We start from the raw sequence: 20,230 nt of genomic DNA on the forward strand, positions 1-20,230 counted from the left end.
TGTAAATCGCTACTCTATCCTATGTTACTCAGACTCGGGCAACTATGTCTGACACAAATGTGTCTAAATGTCTGACTCGGCTATTTTGTGAAAAAAGTCTATGATCTTGAAGTAAACTGAAGTGTCCAAGTGTCATACCCGTGTACGGATGTCGAGGGTCTGACACGGGTACTTGAGATAAGATGAAGAGTCTGAGTAACATATACTACTTCATATTTAGAATAACCAGAAAAGAGTTGCGGAGGCGTACATTATTAAAGACAATTCGATTATGATGCATGCCCCCACTTAAATAGAGTGATGACTAGAGAATGGAAGGAGAAAAGTATAACGGGTATTATGGTTATTATTTCTTGTGTATCTTGCTTCAAGACCCTTCAAATGCAAGAATAAAACAATCGCAAAATTAGTACTACGTTACATATCCACAGTATGACAGCAATACTCGTGTACACAAGAAAATGATATCAAGACTTGAAAGTAGTTGATGGTACTGGGAAGATGCATCACACTTATGCACTCAACATGATAAACTGGTAAATGCAGAAACAATATATAGTTTAACAATTCAATTACACTAATGTCTGAAATATTTTGATGCATTGTACCAAACTACCAGTCCAAGTAATAATTCCGTTATCTGTTTACAATGAATAAGTGTGCATACTGTCTATTGTACCTCGAGTTTTCAGAAAAGCAGGCTAGCCCAGCCAGCTATAAACGCAAAGCCGCCAATTGGTGCCAATCTATTGAACTTTCTGTCTTCTAGATATGCCACGGTGTAGCACCTGCAAAAATAATCAACTCTAGATGCATCAGTTCAATTAAGTTAACATGCTTATTTGCACTTTACATATCCCTTGAATGAATTCCTTCGCTATCAAGAAAGCATCACTACAAGAATAATTCAGGATGCAGTACATTAAAATAAAATAAAAAATAAAGTGAATATTAGCATTTTGCATGATCACTTCCGCAATGATGCCAAAGTCTTTGAAAAGAGAAGGAAAACTCTTTCCAGAAGCCATACAAGAAGCAAACTCAAGATTCTGAAGTACTTCCAAAAAGAACCCTTTAATCATATAAAATATTGACACATCTTCAAAATCATTTCTTAGCCTTGCAATACCATTCTGCAAGCTATGCCTGTACCTAACTGCTACTCCAAAAAGTGTAAAACCACAAGTCAAGTTGTCCTCAACTTTCATGTAAAAACTGCCTAAAGCGTTACATCACCTGATTTGGCTTAGAATGATTTGCTAAAGCAATTGGAAGCACATGTTGCTAACTATCATGAAATCATTAAATGCAGAACAAATACAAAAAAATAGCTCTGCACAAGCTGCCACCCACCTCCTCGGAGGTAAATTACAACTAGATGCACCATAGGATTTAGTATCAATAAGTTGTCACTCTAAATATAACATTCCACCTGAAGAACACTCAACACCTGATCATTATGCCAAATATTATCAATTATCCTACGCAGACAAGCTGTAAATTCAACCAAAGTTGTTCCTCCCATCTCATACCACTGATCAGACAATTACGGAAGATTCAGAGCTCTATTCCACCATGCATCACCAGTCAATATATTGTTATCTTCAAGACTATGCTTAAAATGCATACCTAATGCATTACCATATATAATACTCTGTCCATCTATAAGTCCTACTTGTGTGCCTACTGCATTAGAGGTTCTAAGTTCAAGCCGTGACAATTGGACAAAATTGAAATGAACAATTCTTAGTAAGGCATACATTTGTTCCTCAAAGTAACCTCAATGAGAGAAAGTTTCTCTAGGATACAGCAGACTCAATGCTAGAATAAAATGAAACTATATGCAAGCTTTCTCTTAATGTACCAAATGCAGAGATAAGCATCTAAATAACAGTTATAATCAAAGTTGGGTCGGTGTCCTTTCATACTTTACTCGAGCACTTCAAATATACTTGCAATCAGATCCAACAAACGATTGTTTTAAATAACTCAAAGCTGGGATTATTTATGAGGCTTAGAGCCATGATTTCAAAGCATCAATTTAGAAGAATTAATATATCAGAGTTTAATTCATAGATTAGGAGTGATGCACAATTTCCACATCAATAAGTGACCAAAAAAAATGGAATTGCATTGGCAACTAAGCAATTGCCAAGAAGCTACGCATTGTAATGCACTAGGTTTGAACTTCTATTCAGTGACCTCGCCGACTGATTTTAACCTTAATAAAGTTCACATTCAAAGAAATGGGTACATAATTAAGGGCTTATCAACTCATAAACATCAAATGATTGCATATTATACATAATATGTACAAAATGAGTTCTTATAGGAGCCTTTGAAATACATGCAATGAACTAGCGAGAGATTGCTTGTACAAAATATATCTCATTATAAACTAGAAGCACTGAAAAGAGTAATATAGTCCTTTTCACCAACTAATGCTTCATTCTATGATTTAATACTCCCACCTCTCACAAAATCTACACAACATTGGTGACTTCCAAAGACCATGCTAATTTGTCAAGCAACTACAAGGTTGATCATTCATCTTTCACAGAATTTCAAAATTAGGTTTAAAAGATTTTAGGTCTTCAAGACAACATTACGAGCTCTTACATAGTTTTGAAATGCATGAAAATCAATGTTTTGAAAGGTTGTGGGTTGTGGCTAATAGTTATTGTTTGAATTTACAAATTACACCTTTCAAAAAAACTAGCAATAAAAAAAGTAAGGACAATCATCTGTCCCATCCCCCCCCCCCCCCCTCTTTCCCCCCAACCCACCCCCATCAATATATATAACAGGTAGAAAAGGACAGATTATTTTGTTATCACTTTCCCATCTTAGGTGAAAGTAGTCACTCCAGAATCACTGTTTAGTCTATATACATCTCCATCATCAAAGCCCCCCCCCCCCCCCCTCCCTCTTTCAACTCTTCCATAACCTGCTAGCTTTCGAGAGGCATGATTCATTCCCAAGATCTAAACAGAAATTACTCTGGATGCCATTCCATCTTCTAACTAACCAATTAACTTCTAGAATTTGTTATATACACCCGGATGCACCATACACCCAAGATTAGTTTTTGCACTCATTTGATGATTAAATGAAAAACAATTATCAAAATGGAAACAAAATATTCATGGAGTCATGGGTGTATGATGCACCCGGGTGTATATAACAATTTCTCAATAACTTCCTCTTCAGGCTACAAAAACAACTAATCTTGACCCAATAGACCATGCTAATTAGTCAAGCAACTACAAGGTTGATCATTCATCTTTCACAGAATTTCAAAATTAGGTTTAAAAGATTTTAGGTCTTCAAGACAACATTACGAGCTCTTACATAGTTTTGAAATGCATGAAAATCAATGTTTTGAAAGGTTGTGGGTTGTGGCTAATAGTTATTGTTTGAATTTACAAATTACACCTTTCAAAAAAACTAGCAATAAAAAAAGTAAGGACAATCATCTGTCCCATCCCCCCCCCCCCCCCCCTCTTTCCCCCCAACCCACCCCCATCAATATATATAACAGGTAGAAAAGGACAGATTATTTTGTTATCACTTTCCCATCTTAGGTGAAAGTAGTCACTCCAGAATCACTGTTTAGTCTATATACATCTCCATCATCAAAGCCCCCCCCCCCCCCCTCCCTCTTTCAACTCTTCCATAACCTGCTAGCTTTCGAGAGGCATGATTCATTCCCAAGATCTAAACAGAAATTACTCTGGATGCCATTCCATCTTCTAACTAACCAATTAACTTCTAGAATTTGTTATATACACCCGGATGCACCATACACCCAAGATTAGTTTTTGCACTCATTTGATGATTAAATGAAAAACAATTATCAAAATGGAAACAAAATATTCATGGAGTCATGGGTGTATGATGCACCCGGGTGTATATAACAATTTCTCAATAACTTCCTCTTCAGGCTACAATAACAACTAATCTTGACCCAATAGATATCATTAGCAATGTTTTGAGGACAGCACCATGATATTCAATTACAGCCTTACAGGGACATACAACCAACAAATTCCTTACCTATACTGAATCTAAAGTCAAGCACAATTGTCACTTATCAAACCATCATATTTCACAATTCCTTATCAAGTCACTAGACATAATGTAAGCAATCCTTCCAAAATCCAAGTACAAAGGGTCAATTCATAAGGGATGAAATCTCTTAACTTTCTAACCATTTCAAGCAACATGTGAACCACAATAACAGGCCTAACAAGTAGTGTAGCAATATGATCCACATTCCATTAGGAATCCTATAACAATATGAATACTTTCTTGCTCATTCATACTCATGCTTTCTTATCAAACAGAATTGACAGCCAAGGGCTCTTCCTTTCATGTCAATCAGCTATATTGAACACCCGATGATCAGGCTTAGATTAAGATACTTAAGACCTAAAGCTTAGGCCAAAACAATCAAAATTCTTAATTGGCAGCCTGATCACACTTGGATACACATCCATAGTGGATAATTACATTTGGCACACCCTAAGATGACCACATAACTAACTCGATAAATCACAATCATCATCCGAGTTTCATTTCTCAAACTACCCAATAATCATCTGTTTGACATTCACAACAACACAATAATCCAATAACCAATACACCTAAACTTCATCCACAAAAATAACAACAAAGCTCATTATATACACATTAAAGCAGAAGAGATGAAAACTTACGTCCCCGAAAATAAGACAATTCCAGCACTCATAAGACCTCCAAACTGAAATCAACAAGAAACCCAAAACAAAATTGGATATTTCAGAACAAAATTGTGCAGTCACAACATCAAAATTGAACAAACAAAATTCAAATTGAACTGTGCAAGAAATATACACATACAATGTTGGGATGTTTGGTAATTGGGGCAGCTAACAAAGCTGCAGTGTGCATCAAATGGTACAAAGAAGCTGTTTGCCAAACCTATCAAAAGTTTCGAAATTTCAGAAAGAGTACTACAAATTATGAAATGGGAAACTCAAATCAAGAAAATTAAGTAGAAATTGACCTGTTTATAAGCGGGTTCTTTGGGTTTGAATCCATGAGCACCATATGCCCCTAATCCAACAGCTACTGCCCCTGAATTTTGCAGAAATTGGGTTAATCAGTGATGAGCTGATGTTGCTTAAACAAAGCTCCAAAATAGAGAAGGGAAGAGAAGAGAAGGGAGGAGAGAGATTACCAGAGATAGCAGCAACTTTGTGCCAAAGACGAGGATCCATTTGTGTTTTGATTTTCAACTTTCTGCTCAACAATTTTGGCATTTTGATGATCTCCAAGAGACAAGAATAGAGTAATTTTGATACAAACCTGGAGACAGACCCGATGGGTCAGGAGGGGAGACAATACGGGTAGCAATATGAGAGCACGGGTTGTATTCGGGTTGACTTGATTTTGGTCAAAGTATATTTGAATGAATTATGAATGGTATTCCGTAATTAGGGTTCATATTGGATTTGGTAAGGAATATGATTGTTCAGGTAGGATTCGGGTTGACTTAATTTAGGTTAAATCATATTCGGATGAATGGTACTATGTTATATGGGTTCATATCAGATTTGGTAATTTTTAGTTTATTGTTAATCGGGTGTTATGATAAATATTAGATGCATTAATTTAAATATTTAATGATTGACTCGATAATGATTTGGGTCAATCTCAAGTCATGTGACGACTTTGAGTGGATTTCAAATCCGATAAGTTTTGTCAAGTCTACTAATAGATCTATTTAGAAGATTAGTGGCCGCCAAAGACATACCTTTGGGAACTCTTAAGCCTAAGTGATAGGATGTCATTTACTTGTTTGAATTATTGCATAAAAGTTACAAAGTAGGATTATAAGCTTAAAATCTAAAAATACCATGGATGAATTTTTGAAGGAGGAAGTCCTGACTAGAGCATTCTACGACTTCTCCCTAGGAGATCAACTTAGAGATCCATTGATTGGCGTCCCAAGCAGCTTTGTGTTTGGAATGGAGCACCATAATTCCTTCCATCCTTGAAAGAGTGTAGATATAAAATGTGTTTTTCATGTTAGCTTTATGATATTATTACAATATGAATGATGTATGGTTGGTTATGGTTAGATAGCTAATTAATTACATGCATATATTTGGTTTGAGCGAGAACTTTTCTACATAATTTATGTTAATAAAACAAGGGACTAGTATTTTCTAGGAATTTCCTTCGCCTATGTCAAATAAGTGCAATTAAACAAGCACTAAAAGAGCTTTGTGGGAGTCTAGGATCACTTGTGTAGCATTTTGAGGGTTGTCGAGCTATTCAATGAGGGGAAAACATGTTTGGTGGGAGATCACCTTTAACCCCTTGGACTTTTCCATTATCACTAGACTTCTTTTTTTTACATCATCCACAAAGAGACTAGTAGAGTTTGACTTAAGATTAAGTTTGGATACATTTGAGCAAGAGGTTGTCTGAAATGTCTGTCGGTACTTTAAGATCCCATGTTGGTACATTATATATACAAACATGTGGTCTAAAAACGTCAAGAGTATTGATACTCTTAGATCTTATATTAATACAATATTTATACCAACATGAATTCTAAAAGTGCTATATAGTAGACATTATTTCTTATTATCATTATGATTTGACTAAAGTAATTATTGACGTGAACTTCCTTATTTGAGCTATGAAGAGATAGTTTTTAAATTGGTCTTTTCTTTCACCAATTCATGTGCTAAGGGCCTAAGTCTTTAAAAGTCATCTTGTTGGTGTAGATAAAAGGTTTGGGCACGGTTCACTCTACGTAAGAGATATTTTTTGTAGTTATTTTCTTAACATTCAGATTGGTGTATAATGCATGCCATACGCGAGGCTAGCTAAGGGTGAAAATAGAGAACCGAGACAAAGCTTGAGTTGCGCAAGCCAATCTTGTTAGACTTTTTTTTTTTTGGCGTTTAGATCCACAAGGGCGGGTGATAAAAATCGATCCCAGGAGCTCTAAGTCTCTAACCACTTGCCCTATCCCTCACTCTCAATCTTGTTAGACTTAATTTTATTCAAACTCAATCCAACTCAACGTAGTCACGAGTTTTATCGAGTTTAAAGTTTTCAAGTTTAAATTACCATAAAACTTGATTTCAAAAAATAGAACTTATTTTATTTACTTCCTCTGTTTTTTAATATATAGTTACAACACACATTTTTTCACGATATTTAAGAAATGTGGAATTCACGTGATATAATACACTTTAAAATGGGATGAGTAGTTGTTAGGAGTGTAATTTAGTGGGTCATGTGCTTTAAATAAGGGGAATAGTATAATTTTTTCCTAAAATAACTTTCTATTTATAGTGTGTTGCAAGTATTGTGACATTTCCATTTTAGGAAAGTGTTGCAAATATTAAAAAAGGGAGGAAGTATATTAGAACTACTAAATTTTAGAGATCCATAAAGTATCAAAGCTTATAGAGCTAGACTTCTAACACATTTTTCCTAAGTTGAGCGAAAATCAATGGACAAACTTTTAAAAAAAATCGGATGTAAAATAAAATATCGTACGTCCGTTATAAAGTTACCCTAAAATGAGTAAAAGTTACCCCTGAAATGAATAAAAGTTATCCCAATATGCATAAAAGTAACCCAATACAAATTAAAATTATCTACGCTTTATTAGTAAAGAACCACATTTTAAATGACTAAAAATCAATTATTAGTGATTGAATGTAATTATTTACCTTTATTAAACTTTTCTTGTTGTCTATTTATATAAAAATTGTATTATGTTTAAAGTTACCCAAAAAAGACAAAAAGTTACCCTAAAATTAACTAAAAGTTACCCTAATACTGCTCGATTTACACTAATATTAGTGTAAATCGGGTGTATATAAAAGTTTTTCAAATCACTCTTGAACTGAATCTTGATAAATCATTATAACAACGCATACATTATTTTACAAGAAATTATTAGTAATCATTCTTCCAACTAGTAATACAGTTATAATTAAGCAAAAAATTTACAGTTTGATTATAAGTTTACAGTGACTTAGTACATATACTGTCATGATTTCAACATTCTACTAATAGGATTTTTAAAATTATTATTTTATTTTAATTTCTTTTACGTAAACGATTAGCAAATAATAATTATCAATATATAACAAATTGAGAATTATTCTTTGCTTAGAATGAAAACTTCTCTTTTTTCATATGTGGTCCCTATGAACCCGAAGTTGTTTAAATAACTCAATTATACTTTTTTCTAACTTTTATTAAATTCATTTTCTACACTTGAGCATGTCACCAATTCACCATACCTCATAAATCATCAAAATGTTACAATGTATTTAACCCAAAAAAAAATTAACACTTCGTATTAGTGAAATTTATTATATACATTCGGGTGACCGGGTGTACCGTACACCCATATGTATTTGTTCTCATTTTGATAATATTTTTATTTATTTAATCATTAAATTAAGAGTAAAACTAACCTTGAGTTAGTTGAATGTACAGTGCACCCGAGAGTATATATATAACAATCTCTCTCGTATTAGGGAGAAGTCAATAGCTTTGGCCTATGTTGAAAGGTGTTGACTTGTTGTGGTATGATTATACATTTATACTCCATAAATATCTAGAAATACATACATCAATTATTTTTAAGTAATGCATGTTAAGTCATAAATGTCAAAAAAAAAAAAAAATAGTAAAGGATATACATTACCAGATATCAACTCTGACCTAATGATTTTTTTGGTCTAATATTTATAGGTTGGACACTTAGAAATTTGGAAGGGTAAGGAAATCTCGGGTCCGAATCTTCTATCCCATTCTTGTGTTCCACTCTTTTTGATTGGTCCACGTCACTTTAAATATCAATATTAATGTTAAAAAAATTTAATAGCAAATTAAATAATTAAATAAATTTTATATAATTTATATTCAAGTCCTTATCTTTTTTTTTTCCTTTATACAATTACATTTAATTCAATTTCATCATTTTTTTTCTTCTTTATACTACCTCCATAACTCTAGAAGAACCCCTTGATAAACATGATAAAACAATTCGAGCATATCAATCATTATAATAATAATTCATAATTGAGTAAAGATACAACTTCGTTCATTGTAAATTCAAAACCTTTAGAAAATTGAAAATGCAAAAAACACACACACAAAAATAAAAGCAAGCTGGAAACTAGATTAGCTTAGTTGATGAAAAGATGTGAGCACAGACGAAAAAACTAGGCCATAATTTCCATAAGATCTATCCCTCTAGTCATGGAATGTGATTCATTATCCTGCAACATGCCAACAACACATGAGATCAAAGTTACAAAGTATCAAGCCAATCAACTATTTAAAATATAAAATTTAAGTAAAGTATTATCAAATTTTACAAGTATGTCATATACTTTGGTTCAAAAAAAAAAAAGTATGTATCCAAAACCTAAGTAATTATGTACGCAATATAATTTTGACAATGTTATGGCTTATACAAAAAGTAATTATCAATATATACTCTAATAGCTTCCCTAATGACCAAAAATAAACAAAACATATGCATATAATATTTCATAGATACGTAATTCAATAAGAATTAAACTCAACTAAAAAAAAATTCATACCTCGTATGGTAAAGTGTCGAAATTGCTCGTCAATACTTCTCGTGGAGTATCCATTAAAGTGAATTGTAGTGCTTTAATATTTATGGATGCAATTAGAGAATTGAGGTAACTTAAAAACAAAAAAAATTAGGGTTCTTCTAGAGTTATGGAGGTAGTATAAAGAAAAAATGATGAGATTGAATTAAACGTAATTGTATAAAGAAAGAAAAAATGATGAGGATTAGAATATAAATTATGTATGTTTCAAAAAAAAAAAAAAAAAAAAAAAAAAAAAAAAAAATATAAATTATGTAAAATTTTTAATTTAATTTGCTATTAAATTTTTTTAACATTAATATTGATATTTAAAGTGACGTGGAGCAATAAAAAAGAATGGGATATGGAATGGGACACAAGAGTGGGATAGAGGATTCGAACCCGGAAATCCCTACTCCAAACATCCTCATTTTACAAGATTTAGACCGGCCCGAACCTCTAGAGTGAGCCATAAATGTCATATTTAATACTACAAGTAATTCCTTTTCTTTTTTTCTAAATACTTATAAGGCACACTATTTGAAAAAATGATTAGAAAATACTCCCTCTATATTATAATTTAGTTCTTATTATTATTTTCATAGTCAAACTTTAAAAATGTTCCAACAAATTCTCATAACAATGTCATAAATTATCATTGAATATGTCACAATGTGTAGTTCTATAATATTAGCTTAAAAATAAAAAAAAATAATAAAAATAAATTAAATGTATAATTAACAATATTAAGTCAAAGGCATGTTTTAATGATAGTGTAATATGATTTAAACACTTTATTATGGAACACAGAAATAAAAATAAGTTTATCAATAATAAGCTTAATCTTACTAATAGTTATTTTGATTAATTTGTCGATTTATCTCTTCTAATATATTTCTCATATGACGAGTAAAAAAAAAAATTATAAATACCATTTTTTTTAATAGTTTTTACTCCCTATTTTATTAAAAAATAATTAAATAATGGCCGACATACTTGAAAAGTTGAAAGTATATTCTCCAAATACTCGGCCATTGTTTCCAATTTCTACCACAATTGATAAATAACAAATGGGAAATTCTACCTTGTAACCCTATGGTATTGACTTTTTACAAGCTGTGTCCCCTCTTTGTAAAAGTTATACATTGTAATCTTCAATTTACAATTATGTATCAATAGTAACCTTGTCATTATTTTACCATAAACAGTTACCATTAGTGGGGCCTACTTTACACCTTTTAAATATATTTTCTCGGTTTGCATGCTAAAAAATGTTTAGTTAAAGGTTTTAGGGTCATTTTAAACCTCTTAAGGGTCCAAACTGAGCTCGGATTTGGGAAAAAAAATGTAAAAGCCCCGTTTGTGAATTCAAATAGTTAAAATAATAATGACAAAAATAGGGCTTTTATATTATTTTATAGCCAAATCCGAGCTCAATTTAAATCCTTAAGGGTCTAAATAACCCCTAAAACCTTAAACGAGATATTTTTTAGCATGTATGTCGAGAAAAAAAAATATTATCGTTTAGAGTGGGCCCTACTAACAGTGACCGTTAACGGTAGGATAATGACAAGGTCGGTATTAATACATAATCAATCAATATTATTATTAAAAACTCAAAGGCAAGGAGTTCCAATCCGCCATGCATGTGTCACTTTCTTTTCCTTATTTTGCCACATCATCAAATTGCCACGTCATCAAACCTTATCACCCTATCATTGGCAAGCGCCACATAAGCAATTACATATCAATGGGATAACAATAGCAATTTTTACCACCAACAAGTCATTACTTGCTTCTTTAATCATAAATTTAATTTTTTTACCTTGATTTACACTAAATAATTCAATGGTTTTAATGAATGGGCCAAAATATAATTGTAACTGACATTATTCATAATCATAGATGGAGTAGTCAATTATTTATTCTCATACTAATTAAGATTTTAACTATGGAGTAGCTATTTATTATTTCCATACTAATTAAGTTTGTAACTAAGAATAAAATCTAAAAATATATTCAACTTTTTCACCTTCATATGGAGTACTATATATGATTCTTGGGTTTTTTTTTTTTATTTTAATATGTTTTAATGTATAGTCAATAACATCACCAATTTTAATCTCAATTAATTATTTCATTACTGCCACTAAACCCTTCTATATAAATCCTCCATTTCTATCAAATATTTCATTACTAATCACCCCTATATAGAATATGTCAGCTTCCACTATTGGAGGAGAGATCATTAAGAGAACGACTAATATACTTTGTAGTATTTTGTGTTTGTGTTGTTATATAAGGAGAGGAAGATTGCATAGAGATCAATAAAAGGAGGGTCTAAACAACCAATGCAAGAGTGAAAAGGTAAACAATTATCATCCATATACATGATGAGCACAAGGGTATAGTAGTCTGTTATAATTGTTGTAAGGTCTTAAGAGTGAAAGGAGGGGCCAACTATTGGCTTAGCTTAATTCGTAGCTTAAGTTCAGGGATTCAAAACAAATACCATATATATCTCATCTTATTCTATAGTTCAACAATTCGCTTAATTCATTCATGCAATGCAACCCAGGGCAACACCCGGGTCAACAACTAGTTGTAAGTTAAATGTTACAATGTGTAACTTTTAAAAAGAGGGGGCATAGCTTGGAAAAGTCCATACCAGAGGGTTAAAATAAAGTCATTGTGTATTTTCAACATATGTTTATTATTGTATAAGAATATAAAGGCTATCAATATTAATAAATCTTATTATTATGAATTCGTGCATTGCACGAGGCCAAAAAGTAGTAAAACGAAAAAGTATGTTGATAAATTCTTCTTATTTGATGTAAGTATTTTTTTTTCTTAGTGTTATACTTTGACATATACATAGTTTTTATGAAAATTTTACAGTAGTCTTTTGAAATATAAGTTCAGATCAGATCAGAAAAAATAAGTTCAGATCAGATCAGGAAAAATAAGTTCATCAGATCAGATCAGAAAAAATAAGTTCAGATCAGAAAAAATAGTTTTTATGAAAATTTTACAGTAGTCTTTTAAAATATACTACTACTACTACTAACACTACTACTACTACTAGTAGTAGTAGTAGTAGTAGTAGTATTATTATTATTATTACTACTACTACTACTATTATTATTATAATTATTATTATAATTATTACTAGTGTTATTATCATTATTATTGTTATTATTATTGTTATTATTATTATTATTATTATTATTATTATTATTATTATTATTATTATAATTATTACTATTACTATTATTATTACTACTATAACTATTACTATTACTATTACTATTATTATTATTATAAAAAATAGCACAAACAATAAATGATAATAATTATAATTTCATTATAAGCTCCAAATCATAAACATTTACAAATATAATTTTCATTACAAGAAGTTCCAAATTTCCTTCGCTATATTAAGTTGTACTTCGTTCATTACAGCCTTACGATTTTCGTTAAATAAATCATAATCTGCTCTTGGTTCGATTTCTATACCACTATCAATGGGTATATCCAACTCATGTAATCGAATAAAATTGTGAAGTGTGAATGCAGCAACCATAATCGCCAATTGATGTTTAGTGTTCATATTTGGCATCATTGTTAGTATTTTCCATCGAGATTTTAATTGTCCAAAACATCTCTTGATCGTTGTTCAGGGTGAAGAGTGAAGATAATTAAAATGTTCAAGTATGCCTTGAGGTGGTGGACCATTTCGAAATTCGGGCATATGGATTCTAATATCTTTATCTTTTATTGGACTCAAATATCCAACGGTGTTCGGATATCCAAAATCTACTAGATGATAATAATAATAATAACAATAATAATAATAATAATAATAATAATAATAATAATAATAAAACATTAATATTGATTAAAATTAAAAGTAGAATACTGAAATAATTAAAATAAGTTCAGATCAGATCATATCAGAAAAAATAAGTTCAGATCAGATCATATCAGAAAATATAAGTTCAGATCAGATAAGCAAATATAAGGCGAACTAAACAAGGCCTTAGTCTGGACTATAAGGAAAGAGTGAATTATAATATTTAAAATTTTAAACCGGTAATGCTGCTAAAAAAAAGTGAGACACTTAAAAAAAAAAAAAAGTATAACACTTAAATAATAACGAAAAGTCCTAAAATAAGGTAAACTAAACAATTCCTCTTGAGTATTCATTAGAATCACGAGTGGATGCAAGAAGAATTGGATGATCTCTTTTGAAAAAAAAAATAATAATAATAATAATAAGTTGTGGATAAATCAAAAGGTACTATTTGGGAAAAAAAAAATAGGATTAATTAAAATTTTGTAGTGGTAAGAACTTTTTGAAATTGGCGAAAATTGATTTTGAAAACAGACATAGGGTGTGTTATATTCACTTAATTTTTACTTATTTGAACTTACCTAAACTTATTAGAGCAACTCCAATGGTTGTAGCTAGGAACTTGCTTGCAATATTAAATAATCCCTAGCTATTAGCTTGACTATTGGAGCTAGAAAATGCAATTAGCTTGGATAAGCAAATTAGCTTTGTCAAGCTAATTTGCTTGGAGAAAAACTTACCAAAGAAAATAAAAAATGGAATCAATAAAATGAAATATAAAAGTTAATTAAGGAGGTGAAATTCATTTAAATTGTAAGCTAATAGCTAGTCATTGGAGTTCAAAGTAGCTATAATAACAATTAGCTTAAAAGCTTATGTGGCATGCCAAACTAATTGTCAAATTAGCTTGCCGTTGGAGTTGCTCTTAAAACTTATATTAGTTGTAATTTAAACTTAAACAACCCTTATCAGAACTTATTTTTCTTCAACTGAACTTATTAGACCTTAAATAAGTGAAAATCAAGTAAACATAACAGGCTCATAATATAAAGGATAATTCTACTAGTAATTTTTTTTGTTTATGTTAACTAACTTAGGGTCTGTTCTCATTGACTGAAATAAGCTAAATTAAACTGAACTTATTAGAGCTGAATTGAACTGAAATGAATATTTTATGAGAGAAGGAAATTAGGAGATGAACTGAACTGAACTTAACTTATTAGAGCTGAACTGAACAGAAAATAATCTAATGAGAACAGGGCCTTAGTTGGTTAAATTTTAGGGAAATACTTATAGTACTTGTAAGATCAATAATCAATTATACAGTAGTAAATAAGACTGGAACACTTAAAGCAACCATGAGGAATTGTAAGATTATTTGTAACACAACGATGGAAGCATGCAATTGTGATAACGCCACCCAACGGCAAACCATCTTCAACATGCACAAAATTCTTGCATGAGAATTCACAGCTAAATCTAGCAGGATGATCAAAAACCTGTAAAACACAAGTAAAATCAATTTAAGAATTGAGTACCAAGATTGCTACATGCCTACATAGCACCCATCACTCAATGATCAATGAACCCTCTAAAATCATTAGGGTTCAAAGTTCGTCGATCAGCTTGTGACCAACATCAGAACTACTCTAAATCATCCTATGGTGAACTCCTGCCCTACTTTATGATATTTCTCTATCAGTATTGAGTTAAAGCCAACCATTCATTATCAGAAATGCCCAAAAAGAGCAGTATTTAGTTTCAAGAGTCTTTCTCACTAGGTTTATTTAAATCTTGGATCTCGGTATCTTTCACCGGCTGAAGCAGCTGGTCTGGAATGGCAGCAGGATCCAGATCCCAGCATTCATCTGGCAAATTAGTCACCTCTTTGAGCAACCAAGATGGCACCTGGTGCGAGAATCTGACCATCTCTCTCCTCGGGATCAACTTAACTGCGGCCTTGTCGGTGCTTCTCTGATACACTGTCTTGTACCCCTCTACCTTAACAAGTGGGGTAACACAAATCCCAATCTCTTCGTTGTAATCATCCATTATCTCAACCATTTCATATTGGTGCCTCACATCGTAAGGAGTTGACCGATTCCAATCCTTTGACCAGTTCTGGTACACTGCCCATATGTCTCCGCTTCTTGGGTAAAGACGAACACACCCTCCTCGGCCTGCCTTCTCCCGGCTTAAGACGTGAGAAAACATGTTGACCCCTTCAATGATGTCAGTAGTGGTCGCTCGGAAATGTCCACAAGATTTTGTGAATCCAGAATCTATCCAATTTACTGCTCCGAACTCAGTGTCAGTTTTAGAACCCAAGTAGCTAATTAGAATTTTGAATGGATTCACTGAGATGATCTGGCGTATCAAACAATAAAGGCGGGGCATGCCATCCTCTTCATCATACAGTGCCCATATCTGCTTGGGTTGGAAGCACTCTTCTGTCCTGTCCTTGTCAAAATCATGGAAGTCAGAGTCAGGAACTGTTAGAGTGACTGGCCCGAGTTTCTTGGGTTCCAAATGGGAGATACCCAGATGTGCTCTTCTCCGAGATTCTCCAGGTTTACCAGGTATATGAGGTTTTTCACCATTCTCAATTGATTCCGATTTCATCTCTTCAAGCCTCTTCCGGATTTCTTTTCTGGCCTTCTCTATCAACAACGTTCTGATATCAATCAGCGGAGGAATAGACCGCTTGACAGAGGATTCGTTAGTGGCAGAAAACTTGGGTACAGTGCATCCGTTTTCCTTAGGCATTGCTGCTTCGGTAACAACCTTACCACCTAACTCGTCACCATTTACAGCAGAATTACCACCATTTTCAACTTTTCTTTTCTTATACGGCCTTCTAACATTTGTTGTGCCCGATGATTGATTACAGCCAACTGAGCCATTGGCACTTACATCAGCTTTCACCTTTTTCCCAGGTTTACTTGGATATCCGTTATTCTGGTAAAGCGTATCAGCAGAATTGGTAAATCCATTAGGGCTGACATACCCACCAGAGGATCCCGGGGATGTACTCCACTGAAAAGACACATTTGAAACATAGTCAGAGCTGTGACCAGAGTGATACACAGGAACCCCGTTCCCTGAAACATATACAGGACTAGTAGGGTAGAATGACATGTTATGCCCATGACTACTATTGTATCCATTTTCAGGCCCATATGAAAACTGTGAAACAGGATAAGAACCGTTGATCGGAGCTGTTCCCATTTCCACGGCCATAAAAGTAGCACGGCAGTTCTTACATGAGAGCCTCTTATTGACATACTTCCGAAGATATTCGTATTGAACTTGACAAGAAGTGCAAACTGTCCAAAATGTAGGAGGAAGAGAAGACTTTGCACAATTGGTAGGATATGTAGCCCCAGCAACCACTGTGGAAGACAGTTGACCATTCCTCTTGCGATCATATGTAGCTCTTTTAGAAATATCTGACAAATGAGTCCACGCTTCCGAAACAAGCCTAAATGCCCCATCAGCTCCCACAGTTCGATTCTTATCTGGATGTAGCAACACCGCGAGCCTTTTATACTGTCTTTTTACTGAAGATTTATCAGCGGATGGTTTTAACCCAAGAATAGAATAAAAATCAACTTCACCATTAACTTTCCCCTCAGACGCAACATATATATCAAACGTTGCCACCATCTGCGAAATACCTTCTAATTCGGGATACAGCATTTGAGCCTTTAACGCGAAATTCTTCGCACCAACAAAATCCTTCTCAGCAAATCTCTTCTCAGCATGCTGTTTCGCTACAAGAGCCTGCTCTCTCTTCGATTCCATGTCGAAAACTCAACAACTCGACTCGATACTTCAATTATAACTAGGACCACAAATAGCGCCCATACACTGAAAGCGAGTGGTGCAACAACAGCCCATATCTATATCTCTGCACTTCAGTCAAACCCAGTAGCCAAAATTAAGACCTCACAAAACTAATAAAGACCCAAATTTGAATTTAGTCATTTTCAGTCTTCAATCCCAAATATAAATCAATCCTCTAATTTCTAGGGGACAACAAATCTATGAGGATTTCAATATTATAGCAGACAACTTTTAATTTACGCTAAAGCAAGTACATGAAAATAACAAAATCTAATTAATCAAATATAAAATCTTCTAAGCTATGTAACAAATTATAACACAAATTCAAGAGCTATTTTACTGAAATTTTAGATCTATAACACAAAAATAGACCCAAATCAACAAACACAAAACCCAGTTGAAAAATACAAAAACCCCAGAAAAATTCAAGGGAATCCTAATTCAACATGCGCATTAAAATTAAAGAGCATAATAAAAATCAAAGCATTAAAAAACCCCAATTCATGAAACTACAAATTACCCACAAAAATTCTACCAAAATGTAAACTTTATTTTGAAGAAGATCGCAGCTAAAGAATCAAATTACAAAAATGCCAAAAAAAAAAAAAAAGAAAATCAGCTAATAAATCAGTAGAATATCAACTAAACTACTAAAATTAGCAAAAATAAATTCCAAAAAAAGAAAGTAAAAGTTCAACTTACTGATAGTCCAACTGGGGTGAAAAATGAAGAAGACATAGATCGTATAAGTCTTCAAATCGATCAACTAATTTTTCTTCGAAACTTCACCAGATTCAAATTATTTATAATTTTTTATGAAAATTTCTGGGTTTTACTGAAAAAAAATTAAAGCTAAAAACTCAACTATTTTATCACCCTTTAATTTTTATTTTTCCTAGGCTCAATAATTTTTTTTGGAGACTAGGAAAAATCAAAGGGGTTTGAAAATGCAAATGGGTAATCAAAAAAAAAAAAAAATTGAGGGGTAAAATTCCGGTGACCGGAAATTAGGAGAGAGAAGAGATTAAAGAGTTTTTAAGAAAGGGAAAAAAATAGTTTTACCAAAATGAAATAAAATGATACTTTGTGTAATGTATAATCTGGTTAAAAAAGTAAGCGCCGTTTATGGTATTGCTATTTAATGGGAAGAAATACTAAAATGCACCTTAGTGTATAATGCGCATTCATATTTTTTTTATAAATATAAAAAAAATATATAAGTATAATAAATATAATAATTATAAAGTTTGATTTATAAATTAATCAAACTTATTATTTGGGAGTGAATTTGGTGATGGGTAGTTTTGTCCATTTAAATATAATGTGATGTCATTATATAATTTTTTATTTATTTGTGGAATTAATTATTCTTCATCTTAACATATCTGTTTTTTGATTATATATTAATATTGCAAATTGATATGTTTTGCTTTTTATGGTCAAGTTTGGTGAACAAGACAAAAATTACAATAAATATCCCATTAAATTTCATTCATTTTATTACCTCTAAAGTTAAAATATTGTACTAGTAATAATAATAATCTTAAATGTGGTAACTCCTTATTTGAGTAATATCAAAATTAGAAAATTAATTATTATTTCTCCATGATTCCACAAAATCTTGTTGAACCTTAAACACAAATTAATTAGGTAGCAAGGCTGCTACGACTTAAGATCATGACTAAAATTAAAATGAAACTGTCATTACAAGAATTCCTTGCTTAATTAACAATGTATCATAAGATTATTACTATGATTTTATAAAAAAAAAATAAAACAAAAAATAAAAAAAATGCATTGGTTACATGCATCATGGGCACACAAAAAAATAAACCTAGTATGTACCCATAACAACATACCAAGTCAGTGAATGGGAGTATAGCAATGTCAATGCTATATTTTAATTTCTTGGTGAAGAATGCCATTGCTACATTGATATATAACTATTAGGGTTTTTAACTTGATCCTATAGTCCATATTAGATACTTGCTAATTGTTTATTTACATTATACTTACTATTAACGTGAGTACTCGAAAATAAGATATGGTTGCTCCCGTCAAAAAAAATGATTGATTCATAACCCTTAGAAAATAGGAGGGAAATTTTCAGTAAAATTTTATAATGCATGCCATGTTGTGGGAACAGTTACACGGGTCAATGTTTGGGGGAAAAAAATCCTCCTATTCCAAAGCATATGTAAATGGTAGAGCTTGAACTTGTGACCTCAGGTGATTCTCCGGTATAACCATACTCTTGGAGTTTGCTAGATTCAACATATATTTTCGTAAATCATATTATTAAAACTTCTCTCAACTTAATTACATTTATTTTGTTGTATGTAACAAAACTCAAACAAAGTATGTGAATGTGTTAAAAATTATTTTGGTAAAACTTCTCTAAATAAATTCTAACTAATCAAAACTTAATTTGTCTAAAATAAGACGATAAAATAAGTTGTAACAAACAAACCCTAAAAGCACACCATAAGAACCAAGTTTCCTACTATAATAACTCTTGTTTTGTTTTTCCTCTACAGTTGACTCTTATCCTCTCCAAATCATTTAATTTGTTGCTTCCCATAATGCTAGGTTCTCAACAATTTTTATCTCATACTTTTTGTACACCCTAAGTCCTCAATTGTAATCCTCCACATCACCACATGTCTCTGCATATTATTGCTCCAATGTTTTGGGGAAGTGCTTTGAACCTCAACCTCCTCGTTAATTAGAGTTTGTTTTCTTTAGCTTATTTTTAATTCAGTTCACTTCGGCTCCAATAAGTTTAGTTCACTTCAATTCTTATTTTAATTTCGTTTTAACATTAATATTCAGTTCAATTCAGTTCAGTTAAGCTCCAATAAGTTCAGTTCAGTTCAGTCAA

General features: G+C 32.1%; 2 protein-coding genes across 3 annotated transcripts; both read right to left on the reverse strand.

Moving 5' to 3' along the window:
- Positions 1-484: 484 nt before the first annotated feature.
- LOC145587449 (uncharacterized) lies at positions 485-5,379 on the reverse strand. Its single transcript, XM_081644183.1, has 5 exons — positions 5,222-5,379; positions 5,048-5,118; positions 4,882-4,962; positions 4,719-4,762; positions 485-788 (listed from the first exon to the last, which is right to left on the reverse strand). Exons 1-5 carry the CDS (start codon positions 5,301-5,303, stop codon positions 689-691), a joined length of 378 nt encoding a protein of 125 aa, XP_081500309.1. The 5' UTR covers positions 5,304-5,379; the 3' UTR covers positions 485-688.
- Positions 5,380-14,776: 9,397 nt separating this feature from the next.
- On the reverse strand, positions 14,777-18,434 carry LOC145587452 (uncharacterized). 2 transcript variants are annotated; one of them, XM_081644187.1, is made up of 2 exons: positions 18,052-18,434; positions 14,777-17,413 (listed from the first exon to the last, which is right to left on the reverse strand). In XM_081644187.1, the coding sequence occupies exon 2, from the start codon at positions 17,305-17,307 to the stop codon at positions 15,265-15,267; it is 2,043 nt and encodes a 680-aa protein (XP_081500313.1). In that variant the 5' UTR covers positions 17,308-17,413; positions 18,052-18,434; the 3' UTR covers positions 14,777-15,264. The 2 variants fall into 2 exon arrangements, with proteins under 2 accessions (XP_081500313.1, XP_081500312.1); XM_081644186.1 differs by having other exon boundaries at positions 14,777-17,418.
- Positions 18,435-20,230: the final 1,796 nt, after the last annotated feature.

This window comes from Chenopodium album, chromosome 17 (genome assembly GCF_948465745.1).
Source record: "Chenopodium album chromosome 17, dcCheAlbu1.1, whole genome shotgun sequence".
NCBI lineage: Eukaryota > Viridiplantae > Streptophyta > Magnoliopsida > Caryophyllales > Amaranthaceae > Chenopodium > Chenopodium album.

What these genes read in the sequence shown, in the direction of transcription:
- LOC145587449 (XM_081644183.1), bottom strand. Translation starts at nt 5,303, where the DNA reads ATGCCAAAATTGTTGAGCAGAAAGTTGAAAATCAAAACACAAATGGAT. An exon ending in TTACCAAACATCCCAACATT is followed by an intron (nt 4,763 to 4,881) that starts GTATGTGTATAT and finishes TGTTGATTTCAG; the next exon opens with TTTGGAGGTCTTATGAGTGC. An exon ending in ATTGTCTTATTTTCGGGGAC is followed by an intron (nt 789 to 4,718) that starts GTAAGTTTTCAT and finishes TTATTTTTGCAG; the next exon opens with GTGCTACACCGTGGCATATC.
- LOC145587452 (XM_081644187.1), bottom strand. Translation starts at nt 17,307, where the DNA reads ATGGAATCGAAGAGAGAGCAGGCTCTTGTAGCGAAACAGCATGCTGAG.